Raw genomic sequence first — 18,798 nt, 5'->3', positions numbered from 1 at the left:
TGTGGGACCTCGTGTGTCCGCCCAAACAGGGAGGATGCGCGAAGGCGATATACCACCCAACCCACCCAATTCACCCATCCTCCCCCTCAGGGCCCTCTTTACCCCACCGATCCGCGCAACTCTGTCGCCCGCTACTTCAGCCCCTCATGTCCGCATCTGCGGTATCCATGGAAACAGACGCATCATTCCCATGGTCGCCAGGCTTTTCTGTATGAGTATCGTTACTCTAATACCTTATGTACGTGAACATGATGTCTCTATGTATACCACCCACCTTCCGCATCCCACTCCTGTCTATGTTGAACCTGTATAGTTTCATTTCACACCGAAATCCCACTGCGATCCTATCACGAATTTTCGTGTGTACTGGGGATGTTTCGGAGGATGGAATGAGAATTATAATTTTCATATGAATAAATTTAAGAACATGGGCTTACTCACTATTGAGCCAATCAAATAAAATTATTGATACTCAGATAGAAAAATATCTGTTTTCGGAATGTCTCTCAGAAATTTTTTCCAAAATCCCAACACAGATTATTCCGAAAAGCCTTTGAGTGAGCCAAAAAGATCCGAAGACTTAATAAGACTTCTCAATTAAATGCTTTGAACTGTATAAAAGAATTCTGCGTCATTAAAAAAGTCTTATTTGAAATGATTATCTTCTTACCCGCGTAACTAATGGATTAATGATTCGATACCCGCGAGTTACTGAGGATCCGCATAATCCAATGCTGCGCAAAATTTCATTATTTATGAATAAAGAGGTAAAGGAATTAATCCGATGAAATTCACGGCCGTTGAATTTCGTTATCACAATAAAATAATAATTTACCAGAAATCCACCCCGGACTTTTTTTACTTCGCATCAAAAGCGGATTACCCGAGAAATAACCTGTATCCATGATAAATTTTGTTTCACATGTTATCAAACCTAGATTTTTCAATACGTGAATTAATAAAAAAAAAAATCCCCCATCTCCGTAATTCAATTTCCACAGAATTCAATTCCGAGAAAATTGTGATCAGAAAAATCAACAAAGAAGGACTGAAACTACTTGTCCAATGTAAACTATTGGAGAAGCATTACCTCAAGGGAACATTATGTCACATTCGTGACTTTTCACAATAAAAACTGAAAGACTGGATAAAGCAATCGATATATACCTCTATTTTTCACCGACAAATTTTTCACCACATTTTCTTCATACTCCAAATGAGATGCATTTACCTCCCGAAAAAACATACCTCAGATTTTTACTTAATTTAAAATGCATGAGAGTACAACTCCAACTACTCGCTTTTTCTTTTTTAATTACCCACCTCACTGCTTTACCCTCACCCTGTTAAAAAACAGGCCAATGTTTATTTTTTTTCTAGTTATTCTCCCACCCACACCTCCTTTCAAGCAGTGAGAACAAAGTTGAAAGAACAACAAATAGCCCGGGGTTCTGGGTTAAAATTTCTACCTCAACCTTCGTCGAATTACACTTGAATACACCAAATTGCATCCGGTTTTCCTCATTCACCATTTGATAGAAAATGTATTTGCATACAACCCTATCAAACAAGCTTGTTAAGCTGAACTGTGAGAGCATTTCCCCCGAGTAGTTAATGAGGAATTGAATTTGTTGAAAACAATTGATTGAAGGAGATAAAGACATAATAGGAGGTTTTGTTCAATTGAAATAAAGAGCCCCCTCGCTGGCCAAGAAAAAAAAAGAAATATATATATATACATATATAGATGTATGTTAACCCCATCGTAGTTGGCTGGCTGGGTGAGTGCCTGCGGTTTGGTAAGAAGAGAGGAAGAAAAATAAATAGAGAAAAGCTGAAAGAAAAATATTGGCGAGACGGCCAAAGGAACGTGTTGAGAGGCTCAGCATCCATTAAAAGTACAAAACAGTTCGGCTGTCGATTTTTATGGTAAAGTTGACGTGTGGGAAAAGCATCTAGAATTATCAACTCGTGGATACATGAACACAGACTAGTATATCAAGCAACAAGTGAGAAAAAAATGTTCTGACAGCCTTAAGAATTTTCCCTACGCATGACTTTTACCTGACTACACACGTAATATGTCATTTACTGCACCGAGTGATGTACAAGAGGAGTTTTTATGAGTGAACGGAAGATACAATCATCAAGTTGAAAATAACTTCGATATTCAGATAACGAATAAACTTGTCCTCAGTAACGGATACAAAATGTAAATCTTCTAATATTGATTTCTCAATAGTGCCTGAGGATAATATTTTCCCCTCATAAATCATGTTCAAAGAAAACGAGTGCATAAAAAAATCACTTTGGCAAAGAGTCTTTAACAAATAAAGGCCTCTGAAGAGATAAATGCATATCTCTGAGGCTGACGCCACTCGTCAAGTTCAAGCGGTTGGTGGAGGTCTCAAGTAGGCAGTACACTGCGGTATCTAGGGTGCCGCTCATCAGATAAACGCTGGAATGTTTATGAGCGTCTTGCATCAATCCCCTCAGAGCCCTTTCAAGGAATATAAAAAAAAAATCTCGTCTCCATGGAATGCAATATTTTCGTGTCATCATCAGCTACGAGCCAAGATAAATAATAAAACCCAAGGGATTATGGAGACCTTCAGTACAAAATGAGATCCAATTAACTGACATTATAAATGGATATTCAATGAAATATCGAGGGACTCAGAACATTTCTCCATTTGATAAGTATGGGGGTTGAAATTTACGTTCTATTTATTCTGTTCTCATCTGTCCTGTCGTCTCATTCTGAAATATACGGCCAATGTATTATCCAATAGTGTATCGACTTGAAACTCAATTATCCATCGGGGCTGAAATTTAATTACCCGGGCGGATGAATTTGTCTGGACAGATTTTATGAGTATCGGGGGGAGAATAAATCTTTACTCGACAAAAAGCAATTATTCCTTCAAATATTTCACTTCGTGAAGCTTCTTATTTTGAACAACTATTATTGGAGGAGAGTTTAGACTATTTCCAAAGCCTTGTAAAAATTCTAAACCGTCTGAGGAACACAATGGATTTTGATATAAAACCCTACTTCCCCTGCTTTTTGAGATATCCCCAGAAAACCAGTTTTTTTTCTCTTTCCATCGGTAAGTAAGCGCCCATGGTGACCATCAGGGACTTTAAACGATTTCCCCTGATGACCTCCTGATTATTTTCAAGAGTAACCGAAAATTTGACATAGGCTGAATAGTGAAACCTAACACCATGCATTTTGGCCCTTTTTGCTCTGGGAGGTAAGGGGTATATACCCTTTACAATGCCAATGTATAAGCAAAATCTTGAATGATAAATTAAAAATCAATGGAGCTTGATTATGAGGTGACGTTCGGCTCGCTAAGCAACGGTCATTTTGTAAGGAATTTCAGAGGGTTATCGTCTCTATCCGATAATTTATCATACTAATTGCAAACTCGACTATTAAATCTCGCATTTCCAATGTCTGCAACATTGGGTTCCATTTTACAATTTCCATTCCTTGAAGATAAAATAAGTATTGTTCACTCACCAAGTGTTGAAGCCTACGTTCTCCAGGGGCCTTCCAAACTGCCTTCAATTCTTCTCCTTCACACTCTACACCACTGCTATCACGATCTCCACCACTTACCACTTGCACTGCACTACACACCACTATTACACTTCACTTCACTCAATTGTTTTGTATTAAAAATTATAACCTCTCTAATCAACTCTACTGTTGAGGGTTTCGAGGTGGGAAAACCGTAGACTTGAAATAATTTCCTTTTGTACAAAATAAAATGACTATTTTTGAGCTGCAGTCTAAATTGTCCAGGACACTTGGGAATTGTCTTCATGTGTTGTCGGTCCTCACCTCTTGACACTCCTCCCACAACTTCACTAATTGCACAACTTCATTACACTTCAGTTCAGTCGACAGTTTAGGATCATAAGGTCGTCACCTCTCAATGTACCCTGCCAAGTCTCTAATACTGATGAATCTAACACTGTTGATGAGGGTTACGACATGGGAAGGTTGCAACCATGAAATTTCATTCGAGGACTTCCTTGGGATACGAACTGGTTCTTTTTCACTGGTATTCGCCGAATGTTGAATCCTGTGTGATTCAAAGAACTAACAAACTGCCTTAATTGTTCTTCTCTCCATAGAGATTGCGTCACACATTGAATAATAACATCCACTCACGAATTTCTCCCCGGCCCCTCGTGAATAAAATAAAAAGTATACTCAAATCAACGAGCTCATCATGGCGCCTTTGTGGACACTGAAATCGGCGATCTTATGATGGCGTCTTTGTGCATACTCGAACCAGCGATCTCATGATGGCGTCTTTGTGGACCGGAAAACGACCAAACTCCTTTGATGTTTTTCTCGTTCACCCCCCCCCCCTTCCGTACATCACGATTTTCACTAATTACACCACTTTATTGCACTCTACTTCATTCCACACTGTTTTTCTCTTTATAAACTCTCAATTAAACCCAAAAAATCTCAAATGTCCAGAAATTCGATACCGTTGTTAGCAGTTCGGCGTCGAAGGCTCGTAGCCATTGTTCTGTCTTCCACGATTTCTCACGATTCACTGAACTGAAGCTTGTGTTATACAGGAAAATTCTAAATTACCTGGGTTTGTTGTTATTCGGGCTCCTTCGCACTAGTTACATGGCAATATCCACTAATTTCACAGCTTGATACCTTCTGTTTACGATTTTCAAACTTACTGACGCCGAAGCGTCCCCCGACGCGAGCTGATGCGGGAATACACTGGCCGCCATCTTGGTTGTTTACTAACACACCGATAACAAGGGAACTCACGGTCGACGTGAGTACGATTCGCGGCTGCAAATCACATCTTTGCTTCTCCATGCCCATTTCCACTTCTCAATCGTGTAATAATTATTCTTTTCTAATTTCTCATGTAATTATTATCTTTCTCAATTTTTTTACTGGGCAGCTAATAAGATTTAAAGAAAAATAATGTTGCCCGAACCTTCGTAATAGAAAAAAATAAACACCAATGACACCAATGGTACTGTTCATAGTGTTTAATTAATCATTGCAGAATTTATTATTAATACGCCGTTTTAAAATTAATCAAGGATTGTCAGCTGTACGTTCTCTACTTGAACACTTGTCGGTAATGAACCTTGAATTAAAAGGTATTCTAACCTTCCTTGTCAGACCGGATCGTCGATCCCATGTAGTAAATAACGAAGAGGTAGTCCTCGGATTAAAAAAACAATAATTAATTACAATTGCCCTCAAATAAGCTCTCATTACATGTAACGTATGAACAATATCAGTGCAATAATGTCATTGGAAAAAGCAGAGATGGAGACAACAGCAGAGGACGGAAAATCTAGTAGAATTTGTTTGTATAAAAAACCAATTAAGAGGGATAATTATAAAGTAGAACCAGAATGGGAAGAGACACCACAAGAAGTTCGAAGAAAACGACTGCTGCATCACCAAAAAGAGTAAAATTATTATTTAATTAATACTCCATTAGTTGCACAATAGCATATCCAAACTGCTATGAACCACAATTAATTCAATTATTTTGAATATCGTAGTCTACTGGAAAGAAAAAATTCACTCAATAACAATATCAACCCCTGCATTATAATAATTATTGTGGTAATCATCATCAGCCCGAATAACTCATCGTAATAATTATGCTCGCAATATTTTTAGATGCAGAGATGCAGCTTTCAACGCCGGACGTACAATGCTAGAAGATGCTCCCTTCTCAGAGGAGGAGAATCAAGACCCAATGGATGTGGAAAAAGTGAGATATCCCTCTAGAAAGCACACGAATAAGCAGTATGCCAACAAATTAATGATGTCAGAGTGGATGGTCGACGTGCCCGAGGATCTAGTCGAAAAGTGGTGGATGGTCCCCTGTCCGAGGGGCCGACGAAATTTACTGGTAGCAAGGAAGGGAAAGACAGAGGTGTACAGCAGACGAGGGGAAAAACTCGCAGAATTCCAGTCAGCATTACCTGGAGGTCATGCCGATGAGATGAACAGGAATTGCACCCTCTTAGATTGTATCTGGGTGCCTAAACACAAAATTTACTATGTCCTCGATGTGCTCGCTTGGTCCACTCAGCCTTTATTGAACTGTGATGTAAAATCTTATTCTACTATTACTTCCGAGATTTCCAGAATGATCCAGAACTGTCCAGGAAGCCCTCCAGCTTTATCTTTTTTTTTATTTTTCAGGCTGAATTTCGTAGATTCTGGTTGCAATCCCAATTACACGAAAATGAGGATTTAAAATTGCAAGGAACAAAGCGGAATCAATTCCCAATATTAGCTCTTCCAAGTGTGTCCTGTGATAATAATTTGTCAGAGTTTCTCAGCAATTTACCACCGCTTCCATTCCTCGATGGTCTTTTATTTTACCACAAAGAGGGATACTACATGCACGGATTCACGCCTTTAGTCACTTGGCTAAAGCCTTACATGTTGCCTGAAATTTTGGGGGTCTCAGTACCAGCGCCCATGGACGAAAAACCCGAGGGGTATGTGAACATGATGCAGCACATATCATCTAGGAGTAAAAGGAAAGAAGTATCCATATCTGCTGAATTAGTCGTGAGTAACTAAACATCTCATGCAATGTCTTCTTCAAACTTAAAATGTGTCCGGCCGAGCTTATTCGGTTCTATTTTCTTTTTGCAGATGGAAACAGCTAGTGATGGTTAAACATGTTAATTATTTATGACTTATTTTACATTACTGACCCTGTACAATTTGTATGACGATGTAAAAATAATTAAATTTTTATTGAGCATCTGCTAAGATGAAAGTACAAAATCTATACATTAAAATAAAATATTAAATATACTTTTCATGGTCTAGTGAAATAGTCCATTAGAGTCCCCTTGTGCTAAACATTTAGACCACTGGTGGAGACTGTCGTATCAAAGTTCAATTGGTGGAGTATCTCCAAGGCTTTTTCATTGAAGAATAATAGCACTTTGGACAGGACAGGAGCTGACGAAGCTTTCATCTTAGAATAAAAATACAACCATCATTTTAATAATTCAACAAAATTGCGATTTATAGAGTTCAATGATTAATGCCCCTCTTACCTTATTATCCATAATGGTAAATGAAGGTAAGCTAATTTTATGTAATTTGCAGAGTCCTAATTGGATTCCAGCTGAATGTATCATTTGCTTATTCAGAACTTCATAAAACCTCTCGATATGATGAGCACGAAAACTTGTCTCTTCATTCGACTCGATGGCATCTTCTCTAGAAATTCTAAAAATCCAAATAGTTGAAACGATTCTTATTTGAATTTATTAATTAAAATAATAGCAATAATGATAACAATGATATTGAGCTCACATAATTTTACTCGAGTGATTCGAAAGTATCCAAGTACTGTGGATATTTTTTCCTCAGTAAAGTGCTTTTCGAATTTTGTCGCATCGACTTTCATTTGGGCGTCTATTCGACGGCACATTAGTTCAAAAAGTTACCTGACGTTTAAGCTTATTAGTTCATGGCATAAGTTTACACTTACACACTCCACATTTTCGTCAAATCAGCCACTTCCAACTTGACAGTAATACTATCAGTAATTGGTAAACCAGGCACTCTGTACTCCAGCCTGGCTTCTCCTTTTTGGGGGGGATCGTCTTTATGACTTGGTTGGAGGACGACAGGCACCAGCCACTTGAGATCATCCTCAGTGGCAGGCAGAGCAACTACATGACAGTCGAACATGTTTCCCAGGGTTATGTGGACTGCTTTCATGGCACTTTTGGTCCCTCTGCACAATAACAGCGGCAATCGCAATGATTTCTCGTAGTCCAGTTCATTGACAGAGGTTCTCCATGACAGCAGAATACCAACATAAATGCATTTTTCGTTTCTCTCTGGCTCTCTTGTCTTATCATGAACATCTCTTTCAATTGGAATTGCATGAACAGTAATCTGTTTAATGAATCATCATGATCAATTCATTGATAACCCATCGCAAAAATGGAAGAAAAGGGGTAGGCAAGGAAAGTTTATTAGAGACAAAAGAGGAGTCATTAGATTATTTACCTTAATGGGAATAGGATCAGATGCACTAGGTCTCTTATCCATCCCCTCAACAATGGAAAATTGAGCCTCGTAAGTTACGTCTTCGTGGGGTAGAAGTGCAGCAACCTCTTCTCTCATTTTTTTTCCATACAGCTTTAGATGAACTTGGCTGTCTTGTTGGAGGCCATACAGCGAAGAGACGCCCCAGATATTCCAGGTTTGTTTGAGAAGTACTGAATGAAAATGAAAATTTCAATTTGATAGTGCTTGCGACATTTCAATCATTTGGACAATTGCGAATGAATAAAAATTTCATTATCTATTTAAATCATCAGATCTTTATGATAATTCTGATAAGAATATTGATCTAATGATTTGGTGATCTCAACTAGACGGTGATGAGGTAAATTGTCGTATACCGTCAACGGACTCAGCAAAATCGGCGGCATCGACGACCTCCTCAGGCTCGACAGGTCCCAAGCTGAAGTACTGCCGTATCCTCTGCATTCCCGGGGTTTTTGACGAATTAGTCGTCCTCGAAGTGTTATAAAACAGCGATCTATCCATCATATCTCCAATGTTAAAAAATTCCCTTACAAACAACTCTCACAAACGAACAAAACATTATCGAGAATAATTTATTCCACCAGGACAACACGAATTTAACACAACACCCCTGACAACGACGATGTAAACAACATGCTCCTCATATAACGTACATTATTACTATTTCATGATAATGGCTCCGGCTGTTTAGAACACAATGTACATACAACTAAATAAACCTGGCATCGAATGAAAAGTCATGTGAGGTTAGGTTATGAACGGTTCACTGAGCCAATCAGGCACAACCACAAACAGCACAACTGTGAATCCTCTCTCCTGATTGGTCAAATACTAGCAACACAAAAGAACGAAGTACGCCAGGTATATCTATCCCTACCCCCACTTTCTCTCCAGCTCAGGCACACTAAAGGACTCTCCTGCCTTGTGAACATTTCCCTCAGATATGTCCCAGTGTTCCCACGAGTTTTTGTTGTTTTGGGCGGGAGACGACTGCATAGTTAGGCATCAGTGATAAAAATTAATTGAAATAAAAAGTTTATTTTTTTTTTCAATCAATCAGTGTTAATCCGACAACATGTCGGGAATAGAAGTGAAGTTTCCAAATGATGAGCAACCGGGGAAAATTATAAAGTGGAGGGTGTCACCGGATAATATGGTGTCTGCAGGAAGAATTCTGCTGTTTTATCAGGGTATTGGAAATGATGGAAAGAGTGTTGAGAAGAAACTACGTGCTACTCAATTTGGGAAAATTAATTGTCTACTGGTCAATGCCGATGATGTGGTCCAGCCTGGGTAAACATTGAGCTTAACCTCTTACACTTGATTATTTATTTGGAGCATTTGCTTTACTCGATTGTTTCTATGGATAAAATCATAAGGACAAAAAGTTATTTGAAGTACAGACATGTAATTGGTGCTAATGCACACCGATTACCTTGGTATTTTTTATCTTCAGTCTTTTTTTATTTTTTCAATTTGGAGCAAGCCATGAAAGAGCCAGCACAATGCTCTTGTTGGAGTGAACAAGCTAATTGATGCGACCGGTGGAGAGTTACACTTCTGAACTACAAACTATTTATAATTAATCTTCAAGAAATCTCCCTGTAGCATCAGCATAATTAATCAATGTTTCAGGCAGGTGTTGCTCCGAATGACAGGATGCAAACATCCAACAGTGATGAAGGACCTGTGTGCTGAGTGTGGTGCTGATTTGAGGGCTGAAGCAACGAGTGATGGTGGCCAGGGTCGACTGATATCAGAGGCGAGTGTTCCCATGGTCCACAGTATACCCGAATTGAAAGTATGTCCGGAATTAGCTGAGGAAATTGGAAAAAAGGATGAGGAGAGGCTTTTGAGTGATCGTAAACTGGCACTACTTGTCGATCTTGACCAGACTATTGTCCATACGACTAATGACACTGTTCCTGCTGTTATGAAGGTATGGCACTGTGAAAAAAAAGTTAATTAAAAAATATCTAAATATGAATACTATACTTTATGAGCTATGAAAAAATGAATAATGATCGTTGTAATCAGGACGTCTTTCACTATCAACTTTATGGACCCAACTCACCATGGTACCACACACGATTACGGCCTGGTACTCGTCACTTTTTATTGGAAATGAGTAAATTCTATGAGCTACACATCTGCACCTTTGGAGCAAGAAATTATGCACACACAGTGGCTGCGCTGCTTGATAAGGAGGGGTCACTCTTTTCGCATAGGATACTCTCGAGGGATGAGTGTTTTAATTCAGCATCGAAGACACCCAATTTAAAGTAATTAACAATATCATACTTAGATTCACTGAAAAATCTTATTCATAGATTACAGCCTTAAAAAATATCTATGGACGAATATTTTTTGCTTTCGACTAGTCATTAAAAATGAAATCGTTCTACTCCTAGATTCTACAATAATTAAATATTAATTGAACCTTTTTCAAAAACTTACATTCATTTTAAGTTGTTTTGTTACGAATTCTATTCTGTTTTGCATTAAAAAACTATGCTACGAATCTCACTTTCGTAAAAATCGATATATCAACGTTTGTTAATATTGAATATGTTTGGGGTCATCTATAGGGCGCTATTCCCATGTGGAGACGACTTAGTCTGTATAATCGATGACCGGGAGGACGTGTGGCAGGGTTGTGGTAATCTAGTACAAGTTAAGCCGTATCATTTTTTCAAACACACCGGTGACATCCACGCTCCACCAGGACTCGAAAAGCGAGACTTGCCAGACATACTTGATTCCCATGAATTATTAGACAAGATGGGAGAACCTGTACAAAAGGATGACGAGACTAAATCATGTGAGAATGGCATTGTTAAGGATCCACTCATCGCAATTGACCCTGAATCGAAGAGGGATGAATCAAAAGTGATTGCTGAGCAATCCAAAGACGAAACATTGCCTCCACAAAATAAAAATGGAAAAGATAGTGCTCAAGATGCTAGTGATAACACGGAAACTGGAGCAAACAAAATTATAACGGAAAAGAACAAGAATCAAGAGGATATTAGTACTGTTAGTAAGACTAATCCCGAGGCCGAGGATGACGATCACGATGATTATTTATTATACTTAGAAGATATTCTTAAGAGAATCCATGCGGAGTTCTACAAGTACATAGACAGGGGGGAAAGGAAGCCCCTGAGAGATATTATTCCTAAAGTGAAGAGGCGAGTCCTCCAAGGTTGGCAATTAACTTTCAGTGGCATAATTCCAACGCAGCATAAACTTCAGGACAGTCGAGCTTATAGGGTTGCTAAGGCATTTGGAGCGGCTGTTGAACAGGTATTAATGAATTCCCAATCCGGGAATTTCCGGTTTAATATAATCCGGGTTAAAAGTAATTTTACTACTACCCTGAATTTAATAATTCACCCATTGTTGTCTGTCATTAGAAACAAAATGCTCAATCGTATTTTACACGTAATAGTCTCTGGAGGCCCAATATAATTATCATGTAATTAGCGGTTTACACTTTACTTTCTACCTACAGGATTTAACCAGCAGAACAACACATTTAGTGGCGATAAAACCTGGTACTGCGAAAGTTTACGCAGCAAAAAAGAATTCCAAGATAAAAGTTGTCAATCCCGACTGGCTGTGGTCATGTGCGGAACGCTGGGAGAGAGTGGATGAGAGACTATTCCCCCTAAGTGCAAAGGTAAATTTGATAGTGATACTAATATGACCCTATTGTGATGATGAGGCATTGTTCTCGATACACCGCTTAAAAATTCATTACTCCGAATGATAATAAACGCTGAAGAATTTTTTTAACGTAAATGATTAGGCAAGAGGATCCAGAATACCGCCTCCACACTGTAGTAGTCCAGATCAAATTGAGATTGAGAATCCAGTGACTGTTACATTTGCCAATACTATAAATCCGCTAATGTCTTTCACGGAAGAAGAGATCGAGAGCATGGATAAGGAAGTCGACGAGGATATGACTGATCCTGAAATGGATTCGTCGGTGTTTGATGTTGAAGATTTGGGGGTCAAAAGAGGAATCAATGAAAGTGACGATAATTCAGATGGTAATTTATATTTTGTTATTTATTCAATGCTGGTAAAAAAAATGAGCCTCATTATTATAGACCAAAACGATTTTTGCGTTATTATTTAATGAGCATTCACTAGAAGTTGAAATTCCCCAGAATTGTACTATTGAAGTAAAAGGGAGAAATACATTTACTCCTGATTTACTAAAGCTAGTGGATGAGTCCGGAGATACCAGACTATTATACCACTTATCTGAGGACGATTCCCAGCACTCTAATTTTAGTTTTCCTACCCAATTGTCGCTGGTGATCTACCGATTGTCAAAAGGATGATTACCTGAGCTGGGTTTTCCCTAATCCATCACCATTGTAATACAGGGGGTCGGGGAGGGCGATGGAAAGGGATAGTAAAGCCCCAAGTAGCTGTCCCACGAGTGCATATTAGGAAAAAAAATATTTGCTTATAATTTCTGTTTTAATAACTGTACAATCAATTGTACCTTTTTTTCCAGAAGAATATCAACGCCGAAAGCGCAGAAAGACAAAAAAAGAGAACGCGTCATCATCGTCTTCATCATCAGAAGATGAAGAAAGACAGCGAGACAGAGAAAGACAAAATGAAGATAACGACGAAAATGACGACGATGATCCAATAACAAGATTCAGAAGAGGCGAGGGACTACCGGACGACCTAGATATGGGTGATTCTCAAGATTCTGTGGAAGAAATCGATGATCCAGCGGAGGAAGACGACGACAGAGAATGGAATGCCATGGGTGCTGCGTTGGAGCGTGAATTTTTATCAGAATGATCACTAAATACATGCTACTAATGACCCATTTTTACAATTGTACATTGTCAAGTTTGTATTCAATTACCCATCAATCATGTTATCAAAATTGTACATTTAAGTGGATTTAAATTTCTACCGGTGGAAATATGTTTTTTTTAAAATATTTTCACATTCGGTTGATTTTATTCCTGAATCGATTCAGTTTGTAATATCGTATGAGTGAGAATAAATTTTTTAAAGAATTGAAAAAAAAATAGACATTAAATATTAAATATTATTGTTTTTATTTGTTACTGCTGGGGCTTTTTATACATTATATTGCATAGGGCTGGGGTTTTTTGGGGTCGTCGTGATACTTAATATAACTGGGTTTGTGAGAAAAGTCGAGCTTATCCTCTAGGCTACCTCGAGGGGGTCTATCCTCGTATCTAAAGGCGCTCTTGGACTCTCCGTACAATTCGTTGGTTTCTTTGACTTCATCTCTGCGAAGACAAATTCAGTAATTAATAGAGTGGCTGCGAGACTAATTAATTTGTAAATTGTTCGAGGGAAACAAAGGCTTTATCTTAAATTGGCTATTCGAGAAAATTGCCTCAATACAAACTGAACCTCATAAGCTGATCTAAAAATCATTAAACTGTCTCAAAGTATAATATTGATAGGCCATCTTTAACCATGTTCACATACCTGTATTTACTAACGACAACCTTTTTTCCGGTCACAGGATCTGTGACATCACCCATGGGATAAATAACTTCAATCACCTAATGCGTACGTAATAAATAATTAAATTACCAATAATCAAAAAAGCCCTATGGCCAATAATGAAGTATGAGGAATCGGTGACCAATAACTCACTTTATGCGTGATGAGACGAGTCAGTCGTTCAGGCAATTCTTGAATTAAAACGGTATCTCCAGTTTTGCACAGTTTCTTTGGATCGTCAGCGAAGATGTATTCGAATTCATTCCAATACTGAAACCCATAAATAACCATCATAACCTCAAAAGCTGTGAGGAATGTTTGAGAGCAATTGATTAAAAAAAAATGCCATACCATGAGGAGATTTTTATCGAGCTCGAACCGTCGCACCTTTATCCTGGCGGCATTCTCCTTCGCCGAGGGCATGCACGTCCCCAAAATATACTTCAGCAATTTTTTTCCTTGTTGTGCAGCTGCCATTGAAGACCACTACTGGATAGGTTAGGTTTTTGGTTATCCTGCTGAATATGAAATGACCGTCAGTTTTCAGATCACGTCATGTGACCGAAATTTACAGTCTCGTCTGTTAACTCCTCTCTTCACAAGACTGAGAGTGAGAAAGAAACTACGTTGCAGAGGCTATCTCTGTAATTCGTAGAAACGATCTCCATCTATAAAGTTGAGAAGCACGTCCACTGTAGGGAAGTAGTCTAGATATTTTTTATCTATGATGCAGACATATCCAAGTTGTTCACCGGTGCCGGCCCCGGAGAAGGGAGGAACGGAGAACGTTCATTTCTGTGAGACTGTAGCACTCGAACCTCAGTGTTTAGCTACCTAATACATTACCTAGCTTTTACCATTAATCATTCATCCTCTCCTCATTGTTGTTATGATTATCTATATGGCACCTTATCAATTTGTGCATAATACATAGTAAATGTTTGCTAAATAATCTGGGCTAAATTCACTTTTCCGTAGGTGTTTCTTTCATTTGTGTGCATTAGGGTCTCTAACACCTGCATATACAGTCGTCGACGCCGTTGCCTCCAACTAACCTTACCTGTAACTCTTCTCCACTGCCCATTGTCCAATCGCAGGCTGGAGATACTTGTGACGGGCCAATAGCAGCTGCCGCTCAGTTAAGGCTAGTTGAAGGAGTAGTTGACTGTATATCAGGGGCCTCTGCCCTTCGCTGATTCGGTCAGTTGCTCTAGTCGAGTCCCAGCGGCAAGTTGTGCTTTATAGACTGTATCGAAAAAGCCACCCCGGTTTCTTGTGTTGTGCGATTCAACCGCGTCAGTAATTACAAGTGCGTATTATTTTATTATTTGATCATTCATCCACGATATTGTTTCTGCAATTAATTCGTCATCCATTCATTCAGAGAGTTATTTTCATAAATGAAATTGGTAACTTTCTGTAGTAGAAATAAATACTCACTGGAGTATTCAGGCTTGGTAGCCATGTTTATGATTCTCCAACTCACCGACCTTCTTCATTATTACGGCCGCAAGACAGTACAGTCAGTGCCAAAAAAATCGAAGAAGATTTTCATCATTACGTTCAATATTCATCATTACAATACGAATATATACTTAAGTCCACTCCAGTGGCGATTCTAACGGCCATTCTACATCAATCAGTCAATAATTTGAGGATGCATTAATTCTTTCCTTTAGGCTATGTTTCCTTCAATTATTGTTGGTGTTCCATCTTGAGTGTGCCACAGCCTTTTGTATTTTTCATTAGTGACAGTATTTCTCCAGAACTCGCGGTATTCATCAAGTGTTGTTGTGCCTAGAATGTCGTGAAAAAATATCGACCCATCACTGATTGTTTGATTTGTTTTTTTATTTTTAGAAATGTCAGAGTCAGATTTATTAGCTTCCGACCAAATTGACGATCTGGATGGGCTTGAAAACGGCCAGGATGGTGACTCCATTATGCAGTCAGATTATGTCAAACGTGAATTCAACGAAGCTAATGTAGATGATCCAGTGAGTGTGTTAATTACTTATTCTGCTCAGGGATAGAATTTTTAAAGCATTCATAAATCTTGCCATTTATGTTGAATTTTGCCAGGAGCTAGAGGCTATCAAAGCACGTGTTCGGGAAATGGAAGAAGAAGCTGAAAAATTAAAACAATTACAATCTGAAGTCGATAAGCAAATGAATATGGGGAGCCCACCAGGAATAAGTGAGTAAAATTTTTTCAGGAAAAAAAACAATACTTTTATCTGTTCTGAACTGATTGTTATGATTATGGATATTTTCCTTTTTTTTGTTTCTCTAGCTAGTCCATTGAATATGTCAATTGAGGATAAAATGGAAGTAGACAATAGGTCAATTTATGTCGGCAATGTAAGTTGAAATTTATAATACAAATTAAATAGTGAACTATAAAGTGGCAAGATGGGATGAATTAATATCACTTCAGTGCTATTTTCTGATACATGTGAATTGGAAAAAGCTTTAAAACAATTCAAACAAGAAGATTTTGGAATTAACTCCATTGACAACTGTCAATATTCAGAGCTCTTCCAAAGCATTTGACGTTAGAGACTGAAATTAAAACAATGAGAAAGAATTAAGGGTCATATGAGTATTTCGGTCCAATCCATAACTAATTACTATGCCCTCTATTAATAAATGTTATACGCAAAGGTCGATTATGGAGCAACAGCTGAGGAATTGGAGCAGCATTTCCACGGATGTGGTAGTGTCAACAGGGTTACGATACTTTGTAATAAGTTCGATGGCCACCCGAAAGGTTTTGCTTACATCGAATTTGCTGAGCGCGACTCTGTGCAAACAGCGATGGCCATGGATGAATCAATGTTTCGTGGACGTCAAATTAAAGTGATGCCCAAGAGAACGAATCGACCAGGAATGTCAATGACGAATCGGTAAGACTTTTTTTAAAGTGCTTTTTTTCTCGCTCTCCAACAATTGGGTTTAAACTTCATCTGTAATGAATATGGATTTTAATTTTCCAGAGGACCCAGGGGCACACGAGGATACAGGGGGGCAGCACGTGGAATAAGCCGTGGAAGCGCTTATTTTGGTTACAGACCAATGAGACGACCTAGGTACAGTCCTAATGCATATTTTAAAAAGAGTATTTGAAGTTAAGTCATAACTATAACGTGATGACGTAGATTTCCCTGAAATAACAAATAATAAAGAATATATAAGACAATTTATATTATACATATATGTGTATATAAATACATATGCCCATGGTAAATATTTGTCTTGGTATGAAACATATGTAGCTATCGTAGTCACCTTATTCGAAAGAACTCGATGCATTAAATATGGAAACTACCAAGCTCTTCTATGTATAATCGGGTTCAGTATACAATCACACCCCTAATAAATTATTTTTCAAAATTGATGATGCATAACTCATGGTGAATGTACATTTTGAGTCATACCACATGCTATCAGGGAATGAAGATGAATCACTCGATTCACTATTGCGAATTATAGTAATTATTTATTATATAACGGTATCACATTTCGTTTAGTCAGTGTTCAGTGTTCCCCCAATGCCCCGGAAAAAATCAAAGATGGCAGATGAATTTGAAGAATAATCATGAAAATAAAATAGAAAATTACAATATTTGTGGCCGCCGTTGTTTAGTGAATCTGTATGATAATCCATTTTTCCAAGGATACTGTAGTTCCTTGTGATTAATCTCACCCTAAAATTTTCTTTCTTCCCTTGAACTTTTCTTATTCATCGGTGTGGAGGTGCTTCTTCCTTTTTTCTCTTTCTCGTTTTATTAAAATTTTTGCAATCTCGATGTGTCCCTTATCGAAGTGGAGTAAAAAAAATTACAATCACTGGGCGACTACGTTGGTTACATATAGCGGAGGCCACTTGATATTGGTTACCCAATTGTATATGTTTTATACATTCACGTGAAACGAGCTCATTATGGCGTCATTGGAGTTCTGTAAACTCTAGTAGCCTCAATCAGCTTTGTCAATCAGAATGTCGTCGCTAGAAAGATTTTAAAAAAGTAATTCAAGTTCTTGTTAAGAGATAAATGTGAATGTCTTAATGATAAAAGGGGACAATTGGACCGTTTTCATGTGAACACCCACATATACACATGTATGTATCTCATAATAATATCTCTTGAACGAGCTTTTTAAACAACATGACATGTCCTGGATATAATTCGGTTTTTACAAAGTGGTACTATTATGAATTTTTCAGATAAACCCAATTTTAATGATAAAACGAGAAAAAAACGAAGGGATTAATTACTGTCCGTTTTTCGACATTACATTCTTTTTCTCGCAAACCAATTGTGCTAAATCTTCTTCGATATCGATGAACATTATAGCTGATGATAGCGCTTTTACGACATTAAAGATATCCACCAAAATAATGGTCTTAATCATTTAAAATAGCATCACATTACCTTGAACAATTTATGGCCGTCCTTTCATTAATTTTTGCTTCAACTGTGTTCATCATTTTTTTACACTCCCATAGCGATTTAATTTTCATTATCCGAATTACTTATTCGACAATGACTAACAGATATATTTATTTGCTTCTGTCAATATATAACTTTATTATTCATTTAATTTAGACACACGGTTTTGGGCAATAATTTTTACTAGATTTTTTGATTAAAGTAACGCGGGTGGGACGGTTGGTTGTTGTTCATTATTACATTTGTCTCCTTTCAGGAGCTACAGACGAGGTTATTACATGCCATACTGACGATTCTAGAGCCATTGTGAACAACATCGCGAAGGCTGTGTATCCAAGGTATGTTTTATTTTGGCATATTATTATTTTCATCAGGAACTTATTTATCATCATTTTTTATCTTGAATACGTGAATGAACCAACCAGCTACATTTCTAATGATTTTCTGTACACTTCATTGAAAATATTCGGTTAGCCTTCGCTTTTTCTTTCATCATATTTATTATTATTTTATAATAAAATATTTTTATTTATGAGAATGAAATTTCAAAGAGCATCGAGTTAAAATTTTTCAGGAAGCATCCAAGTCTACCAAATATTTCTGTGTTATCCCTAAACATAGGACCTTATTGATTCACAATCAATGAAAGAAAGGAATCATTTCATCCAACATAATAATCACTTGTGTTCTTCTCCCTCTGTCTAGTTTTTC

At 37.8% G+C, this 18,798-nt stretch overlaps 5 protein-coding genes across 11 annotated transcripts; 3 read left to right on the top strand and 2 right to left on the bottom strand.

The window, feature by feature from the left end:
- Positions 1-4,815: 4,815 nt before the first annotated feature.
- Snup (Snurportin) lies at positions 4,816-6,856 on the top strand. The gene is made up of 4 exons (XM_064139126.1): positions 4,816-5,478; positions 5,696-6,131; positions 6,227-6,601; positions 6,689-6,856. Exons 1-4 carry the CDS (start codon positions 5,291-5,293, stop codon positions 6,710-6,712), a joined length of 1,023 nt encoding a protein of 340 aa, XP_063995196.1. The 5' UTR covers positions 4,816-5,290; the 3' UTR covers positions 6,713-6,856.
- Positions 6,703-8,830, bottom strand: LOC135172768 (uncharacterized). Its single transcript, XM_064139122.1, has 5 exons — positions 8,467-8,830; positions 8,069-8,280; positions 7,542-7,954; positions 7,102-7,276; positions 6,703-7,019 (listed from the first exon to the last, which is right to left on the bottom strand). Exons 1-5 carry the CDS (start codon positions 8,615-8,617, stop codon positions 6,897-6,899), a joined length of 1,074 nt encoding a protein of 357 aa, XP_063995192.1. The 5' UTR covers positions 8,618-8,830; the 3' UTR covers positions 6,703-6,896.
- A 173-nt stretch (positions 8,831-9,003) lies between these two features.
- LOC135172749 (RNA polymerase II subunit A C-terminal domain phosphatase) lies at positions 9,004-13,200 on the top strand. Of its 3 annotated transcripts, none has more exons than XM_064139073.1 (7): positions 9,004-9,406; positions 9,749-10,052; positions 10,151-10,395; positions 10,702-11,419; positions 11,628-11,795; positions 11,925-12,171; positions 12,651-13,200. In XM_064139073.1, exons 1-7 carry the CDS (start codon positions 9,189-9,191, stop codon positions 12,944-12,946), a joined length of 2,196 nt encoding a protein of 731 aa, XP_063995143.1. In that variant the 5' UTR covers positions 9,004-9,188; the 3' UTR covers positions 12,947-13,200. The 3 variants fall into 3 exon arrangements, with proteins under 3 accessions (XP_063995143.1, XP_063995142.1, XP_063995144.1); XM_064139072.1 differs by having other exon boundaries at positions 9,006-9,406; positions 12,648-13,200; XM_064139074.1 differs by having other exon boundaries at positions 9,267-9,406; positions 9,753-10,052; positions 12,648-13,200.
- On the bottom strand, positions 13,194-14,125 carry LOC135172785 (small ribosomal subunit protein uS17m). The gene is made up of 4 exons (XM_064139149.1): positions 13,985-14,125; positions 13,787-13,903; positions 13,616-13,692; positions 13,194-13,410 (listed from the first exon to the last, which is right to left on the bottom strand). The coding sequence occupies exons 1-4, from the start codon at positions 14,108-14,110 to the stop codon at positions 13,242-13,244; spliced, it is 489 nt and encodes a 162-aa protein (XP_063995219.1). The 5' UTR covers positions 14,111-14,125; the 3' UTR covers positions 13,194-13,241.
- A 164-nt stretch (positions 14,126-14,289) lies between these two features.
- On the top strand, positions 14,290-18,425 carry LOC135172774 (polyadenylate-binding protein 2-B). Of its 5 annotated transcripts, none has more exons than XM_064139131.1 (7): positions 14,290-14,430; positions 15,494-15,630; positions 15,716-15,830; positions 15,927-15,994; positions 16,298-16,539; positions 16,630-16,722; positions 18,344-18,425. In XM_064139131.1, exons 2-7 carry the CDS (start codon positions 15,496-15,498, stop codon positions 18,375-18,377), a joined length of 687 nt encoding a protein of 228 aa, XP_063995201.1. In that variant the 5' UTR covers positions 14,290-14,430; positions 15,494-15,495; the 3' UTR covers positions 18,378-18,425. The 5 variants fall into 5 exon arrangements, with proteins under 5 accessions (XP_063995201.1, XP_063995203.1, XP_063995200.1 ...); XM_064139133.1 differs by lacking the exon at positions 14,290-14,430 and adding an exon at positions 14,785-14,942 and having other exon boundaries at positions 18,353-18,425; XM_064139130.1 differs by lacking the exon at positions 14,290-14,430 and adding an exon at positions 14,785-14,942.
- Positions 18,426-18,798: the final 373 nt, after the last annotated feature.

This window comes from Diachasmimorpha longicaudata, chromosome 2 (genome assembly GCF_034640455.1).
Source record: "Diachasmimorpha longicaudata isolate KC_UGA_2023 chromosome 2, iyDiaLong2, whole genome shotgun sequence".
Taxonomy (NCBI): domain Eukaryota; kingdom Metazoa; phylum Arthropoda; class Insecta; order Hymenoptera; family Braconidae; genus Diachasmimorpha; species Diachasmimorpha longicaudata.
This window is presented reverse-complemented; position numbering and strand designations above follow the sequence as displayed.

Bases quoted from the DNA above. Each gene is read 5' to 3' on its own strand.
- LOC135172785 (XM_064139149.1), bottom strand. From the start codon at position 14,110: ATGGCAGCTGCACAACAAGGAAAAAAATTGCTGAAGTATATTTTGGGG. The intron at 13,904-13,984 runs GTATGGCATTTT...TATGGGTTTCAG, and splicing joins TCGATAAAAATCTCCTCATG to TATTGGAATGAATTCGAATA. The intron at 13,693-13,786 runs GTGAGTTATTGG...CGTACGCATTAG, and splicing joins CTCGTCTCATCACGCATAAA to GTGATTGAAGTTATTTATCC.
- LOC135172749 (XM_064139072.1), top strand. From the start codon at position 9,189: ATGTCGGGAATAGAAGTGAAGTTTCCAAATGATGAGCAACCGGGGAAA. The intron at 9,407-9,748 runs GTAAACATTGAG...TCAATGTTTCAG, and splicing joins GATGATGTGGTCCAGCCTGG to GCAGGTGTTGCTCCGAATGA. The intron at 11,796-11,924 runs GTAAATTTGATA...GTAAATGATTAG, and splicing joins TATTCCCCCTAAGTGCAAAG to GCAAGAGGATCCAGAATACC.
- LOC135172774 (XM_064139131.1), top strand. From the start codon at position 15,496: ATGTCAGAGTCAGATTTATTAGCTTCCGACCAAATTGACGATCTGGAT. The intron at 15,631-15,715 runs GTGAGTGTGTTA...GAATTTTGCCAG, and splicing joins AAGCTAATGTAGATGATCCA to GAGCTAGAGGCTATCAAAGC. The intron at 15,831-15,926 runs GTGAGTAAAATT...TTGTTTCTCTAG, and splicing joins GGGGAGCCCACCAGGAATAA to CTAGTCCATTGAATATGTCA.
- Snup (XM_064139126.1), top strand. From the start codon at position 5,291: ATGAACAATATCAGTGCAATAATGTCATTGGAAAAAGCAGAGATGGAG. The intron at 5,479-5,695 runs GTAAAATTATTA...CAATATTTTTAG, and splicing joins CTGCTGCATCACCAAAAAGA to ATGCAGAGATGCAGCTTTCA. The intron at 6,132-6,226 runs GTAAAATCTTAT...TTTATTTTTCAG, and splicing joins AGCCTTTATTGAACTGTGAT to GCTGAATTTCGTAGATTCTG.
- LOC135172768 (XM_064139122.1), bottom strand. From the start codon at position 8,617: ATGATGGATAGATCGCTGTTTTATAACACTTCGAGGACGACTAATTCG. The intron at 8,281-8,466 runs GTATACGACAAT...ATTTTCATTCAG, and splicing joins TTTTGCTGAGTCCGTTGACG to TACTTCTCAAACAAACCTGG. The intron at 7,020-7,101 runs GTAAGAGGGGCA...TTTTATTCTAAG, and splicing joins TTACCATTATGGATAATAAG to ATGAAAGCTTCGTCAGCTCC.